Genomic DNA, 19257 nt, shown 5'->3' with positions numbered 1-19257 from the left:
CCTGGCCCTCTTAATTGTGCTCTTCTGTGTCCTCAGGCCTTGTCAGTTGGGAGACCTGACATCTGTTTGAGACCTGGGTACAGTTAACAGCCAGACTTGGCAGGGACCCCCTCTTCCTGTGCTGAAACTGGAGCGTCCTCACGTTTTGGTCGGCCTAACAGACCACCCCATTCCTTAGCTATTTCTCACCAGGGCTGTTGTAGGAACGCTTCTCTTTTATGCGCCACAGAATGAACATGGTCTTGCATATCTTTTTTTGCACTTTTAAAAAACGATTTTATTTATTTGACACAAAGAGAGAACCAGAGAGCACACGTGGGCAGGAGAAGCAGACTCTGCACTGAGCAGGGAGCCTGATGTGGGGCTTGATCCCAGGACCCTGGGACCATAACTTGAGCTGAAGGTAGATGCTTATCCGACTGAGCCATCAGGCACCTCCTTTTTTGTGCTTTTTAAAGTGAGATTAATTTAACTTCGGTTTGGTTGAAAACTTCCTAAGGGAGAAAATTCAGTCTACTGTTTTGGTGCAGATAAATGGATGTTACTTTTTTTTTTTTTTTTTAAGTAAAGAAAGTGGTACCTACATTTAAATTATAGTCTTGAGTTTTGTGTGAAACTAGCATCACCCTATTTTGATTTTCTTGTTTGGGCCATGCTTGAAACTTTATTTTTTCTGGGAGGCGGAGAAATTTTAAATTTTTCTATCTGAAATCATTGCCTTCCACAAAGAGTCCCAAATATTTATAAATATATAACTTACTGAGAAATAGAACTAGGGAAGCCACCTTTTTATTTCTCCTCTCGCCATGTACATGTTGGTCATTGTCTTAAACACTGTCTCAAATTCTGTTTTCTTTTTGTTTTTTTGGTTGGTTTTGGTTTTGTTTTGATAGTATCATGTCTACATAAGGAGCTGAGCTGACCTTTCCATAGAAAGGCCCTGGAATCTAAAATGTTCATTAATCTATTTCTGCCTTCTGTTATGCTTACATCTCTTCTTTGTGTTGACAATAAAAATCCTTACTGCTTTCTCAAAAAAAAAAAGGTAATCTTATTTTATTTCCACTATCAATAAAATGACAAAAGCAACACCTGACAGTTCCTCTATGTCATTTAATTCATTAACACACTCAATCAAACCAAGTTGCAGGACCACCAGGGCTGGTGCTCAGGACACAGTGGGTACGCACAGGAAGGCATAGCGGCTTCGGTTAGAAGTATGATCGGTACCTGTGCTATTTCCGTGAGCTTCTCTTAAAGGAATGACTTTGCATCTGCAAACATCAGGTAGCATAGCCATGTGAAGACATCTACCAGACAAGCTGAGTTGAAAACACCGAGCTTTCTTGAAATCTCTAGGACCAGTGAATTCTGAATATTGCCCAGGCTCTCCATCATCAGCACCAATAGGAGAAATTTCCTGTGTTGCTGATACTAATGTGCGTGTAGGTCTCTTTCTTACACTAACAAAAACTCGGGCAGCAGAAATAGGAGTATATGGACAAACACATTGAAGGGGGGGTCAGCCCACAGTTATGCTAAATTTTGTCTTATGAGAGGTTTCCAGTTTGATTTTCTGATTTTATTCAGATTCACTGCTTGAACAAGGGTAAGAGGTTGAGACTGCTGTTTCTCCCTGAACAATCTCACAGACACAGTGCCACCTACTTTCTTTTTCCCAGGCAGCGCAGAGATGACCTAAGACTTTTCTTGGTGGCTTCAGAAAAGGCAGATATTCTAGTTGCCATAGTGAAACCACTAACAGAGAAGTTTTCAAAATTCCACTCATTGGCGATTTTTGCCATATAAATTTTATTCCATCTACTTTTAGCATCTGAAACCATGAACTCATCAACTCTACTGAAGAGGATTTCCCTTTTAAGCCATTAATAAGGTTTAAGTAAAAAACCATTCATTCCCATGTATTCATTCCCTGCCAACATTTTGAATATTGTGAGTAATCATTTTAACTAAAGCCCAGACAAAATGATAAAACACTTTTTTTTGGTCCGTACTTTTGTAGTTTTCTAATTAGATGATCTTTTAATAGCTTCCTTCTAAGATTTCCTTCTTCAGCTCCTGAGTTTATAGTCTATTCAAAGCTGGGAAAACTAATTATGGACACTTAAAATGCCTTATGTTCTTCTAGCACGTCTTTTGGGCAAAGATACCACCACCTCCAGAGGAAGCTGGCACTAGAAGTGTTCAACAAGATGATCTCCCCAATTCTACACAAATACCTTCACCATTTGCAATGTTTAAGTGTATTTCTGCCTAAACTAAGGATTAAATATAATACCTTATGTGAAGAGTTCTAAGTTCATGTATCTCATATCTTGGACTAAAATTAATCATTTCTATTTGCTACTTATGAAAAAGCCCTGTAAATGATTTGATGACCAATATACACTCCTAGGAGTCTAACTATGGGAAAATTTCCCAAATGCAGAAAAAAATTCATGCACCAAGATGCTCATCCCACCGACCAACTGGAAACAGCCTTCAATGACCAGCTGGAAATCACTGGAGGTTGAATCCTTAATATAACATTTAAGAAGACCATGAATATAACGAAAGAAGTCCTTGATAAAATGCTAAGTGAAAAAGCTTATAAAAAACTGTATATGTGGTATGATGACATCATGTAAAACTTTATAAGAGAAATAAAATATGCACAGAAAAAAATAGATTTGGTAACACACCCTAAAATGTTAGCAGTGATTATCTTTAACCACTAGTGGGACTATTTATATTCTTTTTACTTTTCTATGTAGTCTGAATTTTCTATAATATCCATGAATTATTTTTACTAGGAAAAAGAATGAATAAGAGAAGTGGGGAGCACCCATTGAAAACAAAATCAAGGGTGCCTCTCAAGGTCCCATTTTGGGGTGATTCTTCACATCTTTAAGAACGGGGACCTCCTGGTGAAGTGTGAGAGGGTAAGTTGTCACCTCCTGCGATAGTTAAAAAGCCTAATGAGAAAGAAGTGAGAATAGTCTTTCCTGAGAAGAGCAGGGTCCTCTTGCTCCACCATGTTTTAGAATCTGCCCTGACTGGGGAGACATTTAACAACATGCCCACTAATGAGTCACACACTCCAAAAAGGGAGGCAGCCAAGAATTGATGGAACAACAAAGGTTTGGGAGGGAAGGCATGACCCCCTCGCAGGAGAGATGTAATATGCACAGAGTTAGAAGTAGGAAAAGTGAAGAAAGAAGAAGAGTGCAGGAACACACTCTAAGATGACCCGCAGTGGGTATGAGTGGTGGAGACTCAGGAAGTAACAGGGTGGCCTTCAGGGGAAGCTCTTCCTGTGTGTCTATCTTCTCGTGTGAAACCAATCACACGTCTGTTTCCCAGATTTGAGCACACTGGGGTGATGAAAGCCATCTGCTAGATACCCACGGCCTGAACAGTTCTTACTGAGCAGTCAGTAACAAAACTGTTCATCAGCTTTTCTTGACTGGTTCCCACTTCGATTTCTGGTGTCACCTGTGAAACAGAGAAAGAACACGGTTTTAAGAACGAACTCCCCACATCCGCTCTCAGGAGATGATTTGCTTCTAAATATATTGGTAATATACTGGGCATGAGTCCAAATACACTTCCAAAAATTGATTTTCTTTTGCTATTGAAGTGGCTATGAGACAATTTTTTTCTCTTAAAGATGTGAGTTCTGACCAGTTAGCCATGAGAACACAATGATAACAGGTGAGAGACAGAGGCTCGGCTCAGCCCAGGTGAAGACCCAGAAAGTTTCCAAGTGCTTGATTTGCTGAGTAGTGTTCCATTAATAAAAGGGTGAGTTGAAAATAAAGTTAAGAATTGCAATGATTGGGATCCCTGGGTGGCGCAGCGGTTTGGCGCCTGCCTTCGGCCCAGGGCGCGATCCTGGAGACCTGGGATCGAATCCCACATCGGGCTCCAGGTGCATGGAGCCTGCTTCTCCCTCTGCCTGTGTCTCTGCCCCTCTCTCTCTCTGTGTGACTATCATAAATAAATAAAAATTAAAAAAAAAACAAAAAAAGAATTGCAATGATTTCTTGAAATCAGTTTTATTATGACACCCAAAAGAACTTCAAATTCTTTCACTAAGCCAGAATTTCAGTGTAGCAAAGGCAAGGTGCAATGGATTATTATGTAGAGATCAAACCATTTCCAGTGACTGTCTATCCCCTATGTTTCCTAGGTCCTTGGGTCCACTCTAAGTATAAAGGTATGAGAAAACAAATGGCTTTGTTCTATATTCAGTTCTTAATTCCTTTCAACCTTAGTGTGGGAGAAGGGAAAATATATATACAGCAATCTGTTTATTTTATCCCAAACTACTAGATTAAAGGCTGATTTAGGGATGGAGAGCCCCAATGAGCAAATTGGTGAAGACCTGCCCCTACCAACACCAGTTCACTCCCACCTACAGCTGGCATTCTCTTTCCTTGCCCCATCCCCAAAAAGATTACTTTCACCCTCTAGAGACAGAAGTATCAGAGAGACACTACAAGAATAATGTTTTAGCTGCATGTAGACGGTTACCTATAAAATTACATTGTGCATGAACTTCTCAAGGATATGCCAGGCAGACAACTGAAAAAAAAAAAAAGAAAAGAAAAAGAAAAAGAAAATGGTCTTATATTGAGAAGAAATAAATATACAAAAAAACTGGGCATGTCAAATTCATTGTTTCTAAAGATATCAGTGGTTATGAATTTATGGAGTATCCCTTTTCTCAGACATTCCTCTTCTCATCCTCTTTTTTTATGGGTGGCCCACAAAGAAATGGAGGAATGTTCTTTTCCCAATTCACTTTCATTCACCAATTCATTAATTCTCCATATATTAATAAAAAATAAAGTTTTAGCAAAAGGCAAGTCGATAAGAAGCCAGCGTGTTTGCTCATTTTACTTACAGTCAACACATCTGAAGAGAAGAATTGAGGACACTGGGGCTGTAAGAGGTGGATGCATATCTCATTTTGGATCTTTTCTGATCTTTTCTATCTTTCATGGTTCTTTTAAAATCATGTTTAATTTGTTCTTATCTCTTCCTGGTTTTTTTAAAACACATTTTAGCTCATAAATTAAACAAAATGACAAATGCTTCAAGCTCAAATTATAATTTATTTTAAGGTCTAATATTATTTTCACTAAACTGCATTATTAAAGAGTTGAAATACATTCCTCCTAATATGTAAGGCCTGTTGTTACCTGCCTTTCAGATTATATAAAACATGCATCAGTCTTGCTCTAACAAAGTCCCCCATATATGATCCATAATTGTCAGAACCCAAGGAAAAGTATGGAGTGACCAGAAATATCAAAAGGAACCTAATGCAACACAATTCCTCCCGTGACACAATCAATCTGAGAAGAGAAATTCTGCAGTGTGTTTAGTGCATGGCCTGTGATCAGGGTCTTAGCCCCAGCACAGGTCCTGACACAAGACTTGTCTGAGAAGTTAGTGAGCACTCAGCAAATATTAAGGGAAGGAAGGAAGGAAAAGGAAGGAAGGAGGGAAGGAAGGAAGGAAGGAAGGAAGGAAGGAAGGAAGGAAGGAAGGGAGGGAGGGAGGGAGGGAGGGAGGGAGGGAGGGAGGATGGGAGGGAGGGAGGGAGGGAAGATGGTAAAAGTCTTAATTGTGCTTCCATTCCTTGCAATTCACTTTCTTAAAAAAATTCTAGTCAAATGGAATCCCCAATGCTGTGTTCCCCTAAATCTACCTGTTAATATTTTAACGTTTAGGTTCAGAATTTGGACAGGTAATGAAAAAACATCATTAAGGCAAATGGTAAGACCATGGAGCAAAGTCTCGGGCTCAACTGCCGTTAATTGAATTACATTTCTACTGTGCAAATGAACTATTGCTGAAAGGCCTTGAATGTCTCACTAAAACATTTTTGGTAGGAAAAAGATGATCAATATACATTTAGATATCCCATAGCAGTAAATATACGTAGTGTATAGTGTATCATGAGAATGATGTACACATTTTACCTCAATTCAGTTAATGGTAAAATAACTATATAGTTTGTGAGTGCCTTTAAAATATTCAAAAGGATACTTGTTCCCTATTGCTGGCAGTGCTGACCTCTACTAGGGAGCGAAATTGGTGGGAAAGAAAGATGACGAGAGGCTTCTACTTGTTCCTTCCTATATCCCTATATTGTTCGAATTTTTTAAACAATGCATTATTTTCAAACCTGATAATACAGGAAAATAAAATAACCGAGACAAAAATACCATGCTTTTAAATTAGTCTTGAAATATGTAAATTTTCATAACAAAAATATAGCCCATTAAAATGACTTACCTTGCTATAATTAGGTTTTTCTCCAGTACAGTCCATGAAGTTCTATTTGATTTTATTAGCGATCTCTTTCAGAAGGCCCTTGAGATCATTAATCTTGGAAAGGGGGGGAAAAATAGAACTGGTCTTAAGATGAATTTTTCAACTTTCAGTGATTTGAATGATTACTCTATGGTTTTTCCATGAAACAGATGTAGATACAAAACAGCAAGTATGGCACATCCGGGAACAGGGCAGAATGAGTGGCAGGTGACATGGGTCCTGTCCAATGCTTACTTTCTGAAATCATGTCACTAGCAAATATCAACACCAAGGAGTGTGAGCTTTCCTCAAAGGCAAATCAATAATGGTTCTTAAATAGCAATGACAGGTTTTAACCACACAGAGAAATAATACATAGAAATAATGATATCATATGTAATTAACATTAATAAAATTATAAGATACCAAAAAAGTTTCACCTTGATAAAAGCATAATACTAATAAAAATAATATGAGACAGGGGTATCTGGGTAGCTTAGTCAATTAAGAATCTGCCTTCATCTCAGGTCATGATCCTGGGGTCCTGGGATCTAGCCCTGCTTTGGGCTCCCTGCTCAGTGGGGGAGTCTGCTTCTCCCTCCCCTCCGCCCTTCCTCCTGCTTGTGCTCTCTCTCTCTCTCTCTCAAATAAATAAATAAAATCTTTAATAATAATATGATACACTATAAATAAATCAAATGTTTGCAAAGTGTCTACTCCCACAAAAAAAGGATAGTCAAACAATTTAAGTAAAAAGCATAATAAAATTATTTTCAATACGTGGGTCTTTCACAAGCTCATGACACAAGATGAATGAAGCTCGTTTTAAATTACATGCCTTATCAGTATACTTGGTAAAAGCTCATGGACATAGTGTAACTTCTGTACAGTCAGCTTCTCACTTGCCATATCTCTTGCTCAAGGAAAAAAAAATCTGTGTTTATCTTGGACTTATGTCCAGTAATAATCTTTTCATTTAACTTCTTCTTTTTTTCCAGGAACAAAAAGAATCCATAAGGGCTAATAGCTGCCTAAAATAAAGAAGGTCTAGTAAGATCCCTACTTACAGACCTAAGGTCAATTGCAAATGACTTTGTTTTGGGGTATAATGAGATGGAGAAATTTTTATTCGCTAGAGGGGCTTGGGGAGAGCCCTGTATTTGTTGATGGTAGAATGACTTTAATAAACTGTTTAAAGCAGATGTAAGATTCTGAGAGCTTGCTCAAGAAACAGGTGATGATTCCTGAAGTTCTCTGTAGATGGAAAGGGGTGACTTTTTTGTTGCTCAGAAGAGAAGGGGTAACAGGATGGAGGAGGGAATAAAAAGGAGAGGGGGCAGGGGGGCAGGATGAGAAGCAGGGAAAGAGGTAGTGAAATCCTGCGCAGTTTGAGGCTTCCCTGAGACCCACCTAAACCTACAAAAGCACAGCGTCAGTGCATTTGCTGGTAGGAACCAGCAAAGGGGCTGAGCTCCACAGCCAAGCACATGCAAAGGGGAGGGAAACTGCAAGCTCTTTTCTGAGGCCCAGGGGATTCCTGGCCCACACATGTGTGTGGACAGCCTCCAATTGTGCTCTAAGTGACAAATGAATTGCTCAGCCCCCACCTCCCACAGCCCCCACAGCTCAGGCCCACTGTCACCACCAGACCCTCAGTGGTCAGGAGGTCTCAGCCCACATCAACCTGGTCCCTGGGAATCAAGTCAGCTTGTCCAGTGCCCTAGTTCACCCAGTGACCTCTGACCCAAGCCTGGTAGTGTCCAGGAGGACCGAGGCTCCTGCTCTCTCTCTCTCCCCGCAAAGCTGCCCCAAGTGAGACCATGAGTAAAAACAACACAACAACCAAAAATGGCCTGTTTTCTCCACAAACACAACACCCAGATGAGTCCAGATCCTTCTATTCCCAAACCACACTGTTTAACCTGCTCTTGTGTGGCCATCCTGATGGCTCGGGGTTGTCTTTGAAAGAAGAGTCCACCAGATGTGTCCCTCTTGGCCTAAAACTCTGCAGAGCCTTCCCCTGCATGGGGATAAAATCAACTCGACAGAGGCAAGTTTCCACACAGGATGGCCCAGCCGCCCCCACTTCCTCCCACCCGGAGCTCCACTGGTTCACGCTGCCCCTCGTTTGCTGCCCGGAACACTCCATGCTTCTCTGGACTCAGGCCCTTCACAGCTGCTGACCCTGCTCCCTGCTGACGCAGACACAGGCAATCTGTGGAATGTGTGCCAGATACTGCATTGAAAATCATTGTTGCCCTCGAATCCTACACAATTCAGCTCCTATAACCACAAGACTTCACAAAGGGTCCATTCATGACATTTGAAGGCCACCTCTGCTTTGATGGCACTTAGCCCCATGCCTGGCACATCGCAGGTGCTCAGGAAATATTATGCACTACGTGGTCTAGCCACAGAAACAGTGGACAATATATTTAAATATAAATATAAGAGGTAGAAAAGTGAATATATCATACAAGGATATATATTATTCGTTATAAGTTATATATATCTAACGTACTCAACCTTAAAATTCTAACCCCTATTGCTCCTTTCATACATTCTCTTCATATTCTCTAAATTTTCTATAATCTTTAAAAAATACCTAGCACTTTTCTTTTCCCTCTCCATTGATTATAATCATGATACGCATCCTAGCATGATCATTTACATACAGCACTCAACGCCAATAAAATGGGCACCTTCCCAGTCCCTTCATTAATGATCAAAACACAACATCAGAATGAGAGTAGCTGCAACAAGATACACCTATTGTGTGATAGCGTGTGGTCAAAGCTGCCTCCAGTTCTTTTTTTGCCTGTCCCCACGTGCCACTCTCACCTCAAGAGGTGGATTACTGAATCTGGGCTGGTCTGTGGCCGCTCTGATCAATAGACTCTGATGGAAGTGACATCACAGGAGGCCCAGGCCTAGCCTTCAAGAGAATGGCAGTCTCTGCTTCCTCACTCTTGGAAGCCAGCTGCTATGTGAGAAGGGGGCCTGCCTCAAGATGGCCATGTGGTGACAAGTCCAAGAGCCACAAGAATCAGATGTCACGGGTGAGAGACAAGCCACACAAGGAGCACTGGGATGCCAGATCCCGGCCTTGCCACCAGCTAAATCCAGCCCAATAAACCCAGTTGAGTCCACAAGATGCAGAACGGCCCAGCTGAGTTCTTCCCAAACTCCTGACCCACAGAAAAAAGCAAGAGCAAAATAAAACGATTGTTTGAAGCCACTGAGGTGTAGGGGTTGTTTTTTATATAGCAAAGCATTTGATTGTCAACACAAAATACACCAGTGTATTGGTTCACTCCAATGTGTAATTTCCAGAGAAAGGAAAGGAGAAGAAGGCGCAGAAGGAAGAGAAGAGCTACTCTGGGGGGACTTGGAAGAAACTAGGTAAGACATAGTGTCCTGTCAGGACCAGACTTCAGGAGGTGAGCACTGCTGAAAACACAGCCTTGGTTTCTAAGAATGCTAGTGGCAAATAACCCATAAATAACCAAGAATCTTTGAAGTGGGTAAATTCTCATGTAAGAGCTCCACGAGGGGCACTTTTTGGTCATTTATTCACTCAGCAAATGTTCATTGAGACCCTACTGGTCCAGACAAGGCACGGGGTGCTGGAGCTTCTGCTGTACCAGATGGGGGACTGCCCAGCCACCAAACAGCACAGCGCTGGGAGGGAAAGTGAATGTCATCATCCAGGAGGCTATTCTCAAAATACCATGATAAAATACCAGGTTATCATCTCCTCCACAGAGCCTAACAAGGATCCAGTATTTATGAATCGATTGTAATTTCTGCTACAGATAAGCATAATTGCCGGCCACCCAGCTCAGGATGGATGTGGGCACACTATTCCTACGCCTCACGTTCACATGTGTATTCGTGCATCTGCAGTGCCCTTCAAATTAAATAGTTAGCAAATTAGAGCAGCATCGAAGACAAGCACAGAGGCTCCTAGACTCCCAAATCGCTCTTCTGAGCCTTGCTGGTGCTTCTGTAACTACAAGCATCTTACACCTGCTTTCACAGCTGAGAAAAAGAGAAGAGGCCCTGGGCCAGACAGAGACATCAAAGGGTTCAGAGACCATGGACGTGGGACTCCAGCTCTGTTGTCCACAGGGGCCAGGAACATCCGAGAAACAGCTCCATTCCAGCATCCAGACCTCACACAGTGAATGAAGAAAGATGAATATGGAATAGGGTCACTACTATCTTTTGTTGTTGTTGTTGTTTTCATAATTAACTTCTTTTGTTTTCAGACCACAATCACTGGCCTTGAGCTGAAAGCTCCAAGATAATACAGATTATTTTTTTTTTTTAGAGAGAGATAGAGTGCCCAAGAGCATGGGTGGGGGGAGGAGCAGAGGGAGAGGGAGAGAGACTCTCAAGCAGAGTCCAGTCCACCTTGAACGCAGAGTCAGATGCAGGGCTCGATCTCAGGACCCTGAGATCATGACCTGAGCCAAACTAAGAGCTGGACACTTACCTGACTGAGCCACCCTGGTGCCCCGGATAACACAGACTTTAAAAAAAGTGTTTCCCAAACTATTATCAGAACTATACCTTTGTATCCAGCTGTCTAAACCGATGCCTCATTCTTCAAAGAAGTTAAAGAAGAGAGAGAGAACAAGAGAAGAGGGTTGGGGCGTGGGGAGAAAAAGGTATTAGAGTCCATTTTATAGTCTTTTAAAGAACAAAACACAGATCAGTTTTATTTTCCACTAAATTCATGTCAGCTGCGGTTTTCTCCTCAGCTCCCGCCAGAACCCCACCCTCACCCCAGTTAGAAGCAAATACATGCTACCTCTGCTGAGAGGGGGATAAGGTCCATCCTACCTTTCCAAAATCAAGATCTTGGAGTCCAGGAATGGAGAAGTGCTTAGGGGGTCCCCCTCTTACTCAAAGAGAAAGAGCGCGCCATCTATGCCGTGTGTCCCAGTGGCTGTGTTGAACTTAGCAAAGGAATTGGTTGTGTTTATATTTACTCTTTCTTTGTTAGAGCAAATTTTTGAGGTATGTTTGGAGCTCTCAGTAAGAGCAACATCAGATTGTTCGCCACATTAATCTGCTTAATAAGAAGGGCACACTCGAGAGGCTCAGCATGACGCATTACATGGGGACCATCTATGGATTTAGCTGTGGCTTATCTAGTTCTATGGGATGTTGATAATAACTCCACGTGATACATAAATGATGTCCAGGACTTCTCGAGGACAGTCTGTAACACATCTACCAAATCGTTTTTGAATCTATTTCTTCGTCACAGAGACATGCATGTGGCACCTGCAAGATCATGCCAACTGCCCATGATCTGTGGGTCTTCCCTGAATTCACCTCTGCGGCCATGGCAGAGAGATCCATGCTCTTGTTACCTGATCCCAAGGCCCCGCTCTGCAGTCCCCAACTACCTCTTTCTTCCCCAGGGCCTTAGAAAACAATCAGGACGGCAGGTGGGTGGTTCTGCCCTTCTCGAAGGGCCAAGGCCGGCACACACTTAGGCGTTTGTCATCTTCAATTGCCTAGGCCATATCTTTTGGGTGCTATTTCTTTCTGCTATAAGTTCTCTTTGACTTTACACAAATGAGCAACTTATGTATACAAGGGGAGCCTCACAAAGCAGAAGTGAACTACTGACATACTCCTGTGAGGTGTCATTGGCCTTCGTGTTGATCTTGACAAGGTAATTTTCTTTCATGACACCCTCCCATGCCAGAGTCTCGTTGTCTTCATTTCTGAAACCTTGAATAATGAGACAAAAAAAAAAAAAAAAACACATTCAAATTGTTTCATTTGCCCCTTACCTCTTAAATCAACACCTGCTAGTCATTTTGTGATACCCTGGAGTCAGAAGAATTAGATTCGTCCCACACAGGCTGATCTGAGTAATGTTACTTACTAGTGACAGCAGCAGAGCAATGGAATGCTAATGAATTTCTTGGTAACAATGAGGAATTGGAGCTGCCTGAATGAAATAGGAATGCAATCTTTATTCTAAATAGAGATCAATCTAAAGCCTGTCTGTGTGTTTTGTGACTTAGCAAAATCATTTCACTAATGAATTTTGTCCTCGCATTTTATATGTGCTCCTCTTTCATTTTGATGACATACAAATGCTAAATCAACCCCTCTGCTGGATAATTATGGATGGATTGCTACTCTAAACCTAAAACTGGCATAGAAACTCTGGAGGAGAGGAAAATAAGCCCTGGACATCATTCCTTCCCTTGTGAAATATGCAGTCTGGGTGTGGACCTCAAGGAAAATTCTTAGGTCTAGTCTTTTCCTTTCATCTAAGACAAAGCTTGCTATAGAATCGGCCCTGGGGGCATGTTCCAACAAGATTCTTAGTTCAGTTTCTTACAGTACTTGGGCCTTTCAGAAGGCAAGCAAAGTAACAGATCAACATGGCACCTGTGTTTTAGCTACTGGTGCAATGGACAGCAATCCTCCATGTGAATTCATGGAGAAAGAAAAGAACATATGGTCATGCAGGTGTCCAGTTGGAAAAAGATCTATCTAGTTCTGTTTTTCAATTGCCTTTAAATTATAAGATCTTCCTGGATTAAAAAAGAATTAGTTGGGGATCAAAGACAGCCAATCATGCAAGTGACAGGATTTAAGCAAATCCTATATAGTAAATAGAGATTTACAGAAAATGATTTCTAATTGAATTTATTTTCATTGTATTTTTCCCAGCAAAGTGATTTCCAGTGTCTTTTCCTCAAACTTAAATGTATGCAGAAGCCCAGCAGGAGTACTTAAAAATCAACATGGAAAGGATCAACATGCTCCTGAACACAGATGGCCAAAGAGCAACAATGACTAATGACCAAGAAAAAATGGCCAATTTTTCTAGCAGTCAAAACAATGCTGTTGAGATGATGACATGGCATTTTCACCAACCAAAGTGGAAATTAGCAGAGTCTACAGTAATAACTATAGCCTGTGTGGGCAAAGATGTGGATAAACAGGCTTCTCATATACTGGGAAAAATGTGCAAATTGTTACAGCCCTCAAGCATGATGGATGAGAAGGTGGAGGAGGAGTGTGGCAGACGATATCAAAAGACTTAAACCTGTATATATCTTTATCTAGAAGTTTCTCTCCTATAAATAACACCAAGGCAAAAAAATCATTGATGTGCTAAAAAATGAAGGCATGTAACTGTTTATCATAGTGTTGTATGATGTTGAAAGAATCAAAACAATTGACATATTTAACAGCAAGGGATTGGTTACATCAAATCTGGTGCATCCATAGGCCGGGATACTCTACCGTTCAAAACTGTCATATAGATTTATATTTAGGGATATGGAAAATGTTCATGATATATCATTAGCCAAATGAACAGATTAGATTATAAATGTGTCTTCGCAGAACAACCGCATTATTACACGCCCACACAAAAATAATAGAATCTACCAAAAATAATGGTATCTACCACTGTGTCGGCAATATTTATCTCTGGGTGGCGGGTTACATGTGTCCTTGCTCTTTCTTATTTGTGTTTTTCTGTACTTTTCAAGTGTTCTGTAATGAACATGGGTTACTTTTTAATCACAGAAAGCAATATATTTTATAAAAGTGTGATTACTGGGTAGCAAGCATACCTTTTCATGATTACTTGAGGAGGTCACCAGAACATACCCAATATGGAAGTCTGGATTCTCCTTTTTCCAAAAAGTTATTTGAAAAATCTTGCTCTTTTCTCCAAAGAGGGACAATTTTGAGCTTAAATCCCATGACGGCCCCCTCACGTGCAGGCAAATACAAAGTGAATTTGGGGGCATCCCCGGTGGCTCAGCGGTTTAGCGCCGCCTTCAGCCCAGGGCCTCCTGGAGTCCCGGGATCGAGTCCCACGTCAGGCTCCGTGCATGGAGTCTGCTTCTCCCTCTGCCTGTGTCTCTGCCTCTCTCTGTCTCCTTCTCTATGTCTCTCATGAATAAATAAATAAAATCTTTAAAAAAAAAAAACAAAAAAAAAACAAAGTGAATTTGGGAAATCAATGACCACGAGAGGCTCTGGCAACCACAGAGCGCTGCGGTTTCTGGAATTAGTTATCTCCAGGAAGAAACAAATGAATGCATGATGAGGAGGCACCTCCAGAAGTGTCCCCAGTGAGGAAATGGGGCTCTGGGCTCCCCCTCTCCTGTCATCACTGCACGCTGGAGCGAGAAGGATCTGCCCTCCTGTGCTCGCCCATTCCCTCTAGTTCTTTACTCCTTCCTGAGACTAAGAACTTTTCAAAGAGAGAGAATGTCAACAACTTACACTATCTTCTTCTCAAATGGGTGTAAGATCCTCATTCTCCTGGGGGCCCATCAGGGAAACAGATTCACATAGTTCATTTCTGACCTATTTGCCTCTCGAAGCTAAAGCTTCTGTCCGCTTGATGGCCAAGCTGGGAACTGATTCTCATTTTTATATTCTAATTCTGCTTATTCACTAAATAAGTTTGGGAGGGGAAGGTAATGCATTTTGTCCTGCCTTCGCAACCCCATCCCAAATTCAGAAGACTCATTTGTCCTTAATGACACGCTGACTGGTCTGGTTCCACTGATCCTACACTGAGCACAGTGTACCTTTGGAGAGTGGATCTTCATCCCTATAGCCTTTCCATCCACTCAGCCCCAGACAGAATCCAACCAGTGGTAGGGACTCATGACCTCACAGAGCCATTCATTGCGTTTTCTGACAGCACATGTTGTCGGACACTGCTTTCAACATACCAAGTCAAAATCTTTCTCCCTGCAACTTTTATCCATTGTTTGTCTTTTTCTCTGTGTCCAAACATCCAAATGAACAAAAAAAAGGACTCTCCCTCCATTCCTGCTTAATGTGGTTGAAACACGTCTGTGAGCTACGAAGATGTGTCTGGCTCAGTGGCTCCAGGATTGAGTGTTAGGAAAACCTAGCCTGGCGCAGGGAACACAGCTGTCCCCGAGGAGGGTGTACCCGAGTGTGACTGAGAATCCCACAGGGACAGATTCTGGATCCTACAGCGGGGGTCTGGAGAGGGAGCTGGGTGGGGCCCTCCTGCCCCTTCTTCCTTGCCAGAGCTAAGGAAGTGGATGGCCACAGGAGAGGGACAACCAACCGAGCTATGGGCATTCCTGACTTCCGGAAGGAAGTGGGTCTCCATCGGGGAGAGGAGCCCTGGCACTCAGAGGCTCAGGGGAAGCAGCCACCAGAGAAAGTCTTGCCAAGTCCTGGTTGTTGAGGGGCCAGCCAAGGAACAGCTGGAGGGCCCACCAAGTGTTCACACAATAAGGGATGGATTTTACACACATGCCAGGTCAAAGAGCATGGAGCCGGCCTGGAACAGTAGCCCTGTTTCTAGAAAAGACTTTCTGCTTCTTTCCACCCCTTCTTCCCCATGCTCCAACCCACGGAGGGTCAGTGTTGGCCGCTGGTGGGTGGGACAGAACGGAGGAGGAGAGGAAAGAGCTAACAGCCCACACTTCCTGACAACCCTGCCAGCTGAGAGGGGGTACAGCAAAAAGGGAAGTCCTCCCCACCCCAACTCCGAATGGCAGTTAAGGGGCTGGTTAATAGGTCGATTGTCTACGTAGTGAACTAATTGTAAGACTTTCTATTTCTCCAGCAGCGACCAGAAAGCCATGAGCTCTGCTGGAGTGGGGCTAACACCTCGCAGAGAATACATCTCCCAGAAGCAAACACAAAGTCATGTTTTGACACCGTCCCATGAATCATGCTTGGTCGATGTACTGTGTAGTTATTATGATGCTCGCCTGCAAGGCCTTCTCCCAGCAGGAGAGCATCCTGGCAGACCGGCCACACTCCCTTAATCTACTCTTTCCCTCAAGTCATCCAGGGGCTGGCCTGGCGCTGGATCTTTACACACATACAGATGTGAGCGGTGACGTCACCGTGAATAATTCCTCCCCGTTGCCCCGTGGAACCGGCACACGGGCATCGCTTCCCCTCGATTAATCACTGCTTTTGATCCCGACCACAGACGGCTAAGCCACTCACAGCAGGCAGAAGGCTCGGCGTGTTTCTCCCTGCAGCAGCATCCGAAGCACTTCTTGACCACCATGTAGAAGTAGGCGAAGACCACAAAGGGGAAGGGGATGTTCAGGCGGTTGCAGTACTCCTGCACCAAGAAGTACCTCTGGAACTTCCAGACCTGATCGTTGTTCTCCTGGACCGTTCCCACTGTGTAGCTGGAAGGAAGAAGAGAAGGGCAAGCCTCAGCCTTCCACAGGCCTCCTCATTTCATTGGCAAGCACAGTAATATCGATGGCAAGGTGTTACTGTGACAGCTTCCGTCCAGAACAGGATTGCCAAAGCCACAGTGAGACCAGAGCCAGGACAACCCAGCCCCGGACACTCCCACACTCATGCTGGGCCAGAATTGTGTCTGACTTTTGGGGTTTGGGGCTTTTGCTTTTATCACCCAGTGAACTGTTAAAAACATTGTATTTCAAGACCTTTCAAGGATTCCCTTTTGTCCTTAGTCTGTTACTAGGTTAGCCACAGAGAGGCCAAAGATGTTGACCCTCTTAGGAACAACTTGCCCCTCATGATTGCTAATGGAGGCTTAACTGTAAACAATCTGGGAAGTTTGTTAACATTTATCAAGGGCCTTAAAAATGTTCATCTCTTTGCTCCCATGACTTTACTTCTGGAAATCTAACCTAAGATCAAGGAGCCACTGAGAAAAAATATATAGAGAGATGGATATACATACAGTCCTGAAAATAACCCAACCTCCTGCTTCAATAGAATGGGACAACGGAAATGTTCAACACTAAGAAAATGTATCTCCCATTATGGTTAATCAATAGGATTGCATTACAAAGTCGTTAGAAATAATGATTATGAATAATTTTTATACTTTGGGGAAATGCTTTTAATACATGTCAAGTGAAATGATTAGGCTCAAACTCATACTTAAGACTTCATCTCAATACATAACTCGTAACTCACGGGGAGAAATATATCCATCATTAGCAGTGGTCATCCCTGGCACACGTCATGAATGCTCTTTATCCTCTGTTGTTTGCTTTCCAAGCATTGCGCAATGGGCATGAATTACTTACATAATAGGAAAAATGTCCACTGATCAGCGAAATGTATGATTGTGCCACTGATTTATCAGTTACAAATCAAACCAACTACAACATGGCTAACACTGTCCTAATCTGCCAACAACTCTCTATAGGATGTCAGTCCCATTATCATCTACAATGAACAGATGAGGACACTGAGGCACAGCAAGTAGCAGAGTATTGTCTGAGTCTCCCAACTCAGAAGTGATGAAGCCAGGACCTGGACCCTGCAATCCAGCCCAGCGTCTGTTGGCCTCACTGCCGCACAATGCCACCTTACGGAGTGGGCTATGAAATGTGTTGAGCTATGCTTTATTTCCAAGGGATGTGGTTGGACTACTCAATTAAAGAAAATGAAGCATTTCACCATATGTGAAGTTCAATCATCTGCAATACTTGTATTGCTGATATCAAATCACCCCTCCAGAGTCAAAGAAGGAGCAATCAGCATTTGAAATCTCTTATAAGCAAAGCCTGACTGGGGATGCATTCAATTCTCCCAGTTCTGGGTAAAAACCTTCACAAGCCAAACCTGAATGAGGTGAACAAGCAGAGAGCCCAGATCTGTTTGTTATGAGACCTCATTCTTGCTCCGTGGCACATTATGGTCTAAGACTTCAGTATTACTCAGCTTTCAGAAAGGACGAACACCCACCATTTGTTTTGATGTGGGTGGAACTGGAGGGCATTACGCTGAGTGAGGTAAGTCAATCGGAGGACAATCACCATATGGTTTCACTCATACGTAGAAGAATATAAGAAATAATGAAATGGATTATAAAAGAAAGGAGGGGAACTGAGTGGGAAAAATTAGAGAGGAAGACAAACCATGAGAGACTTCTAACTCTGGGAAACACAAAGGGTTGCAGAAGGGGAGGTGGATGGGGGGTTGGGGTAACTGGGTGATGGGCACTGAGGAGGGCACATGTTAAGATGAGTACTGAGGGTTATACTATATGTTGGCAAATTGAACTTCAATAAAAACAAATGAAAAAAAAAGACTTCAGTACCTTTAGCTAAGAAAAGATCTTACACACGAGCAAAACACTCACCTACACACATCAAAATTTTGGCTTTGCTTACAAGCTTGGGTTTGTTCTTGTTGGAGTTTACTGATGAGTGAGATACCTCAGGTCTTAAATTCTGTGCAGGACAGGTGTTAGCAGCCCATGGCCCTTCAACACCTAAAACTCAAGCCCAGGGTGCATGCATTCTTTGCAGGGAAAAAATGAATGTTTATTGAACATCTGTTGCACAGAAGCTTCTACATGAGGCAGGCAAAATGGTTACTTGACTGATTCTCATGTCAGTTCTATGTGGTAGATTTTTTTTTTTTAGGTGAAAAACAGGGCTGTGATATACGAGAGTGAAGCAGAGTGAATCCTGCAGTTAGCCTGCAGTGTCTTCCAAATGTAGGTCAGGTGGCTTTGAGGCTAATTCAAACATCTTTGTTCTCACTAGTCCCTGCTGGCTCCGTCTGCAAGGCCCCTCACTGCAATGGGGAGGACAGTGGACACACCTCAGATGAATGAAGTTCATTCATTCATCTAAGAACTTGCCAGAAATCAGCCTATTACTTCATGACAGAACAAGTGTCACCATTCAAATTATTGTCCCCAGGAGTATCTTAAACTACCATGGTACCTAGTCAGAAATGAAATCTACTGACTGCCCCTTCCACAACCAAGACTTAATAGGCCAACACAAAAAAGCAACAGCATCCACTTTAGTCCATCAATATTGCTTCTCTGAGGCTCTACCTGGAAGGAATTAACAGCTCCTACTGAAGGGGGGATTTTTAGCATGTCAAGAGTAGGGGAAGCTGGCCTCTCCCTCAGGTGGG

At 42.6% G+C, this 19257-nt stretch overlaps 1 protein-coding gene across 1 annotated transcript in view; it reads right to left on the bottom strand.

The window, feature by feature from the left end:
• Positions 1-278: 278 nt before the first annotated feature.
• The window catches only part of TRPM8 (transient receptor potential cation channel subfamily M member 8), a 95162-nt gene continuing 76183 nt past the window's right edge, over positions 279-19257 (bottom strand). The window contains 6 exon segments of the mRNA XM_049101286.1: positions 279-3495; positions 4537-4587; positions 6310-6402; positions 10903-10936; positions 11979-12078; positions 16336-16526. Of these exon segments, the coding sequence (XP_048957243.1) occupies positions 6352-6402; positions 10903-10936; positions 11979-12078; positions 16336-16526 (376 nt within the window). The 3' untranslated portion in view covers positions 279-3495; positions 4537-4587; positions 6310-6351.

Source organism: Canis lupus, chromosome 25, assembly GCF_003254725.2.
Source record: "Canis lupus dingo isolate Sandy chromosome 25, ASM325472v2, whole genome shotgun sequence".
Taxonomy (NCBI): domain Eukaryota; kingdom Metazoa; phylum Chordata; class Mammalia; order Carnivora; family Canidae; genus Canis; species Canis lupus.
The sequence above is the reverse complement of the archived record's forward strand: the minus strand, read 5'-3'. Positions and strand labels throughout refer to the sequence as shown.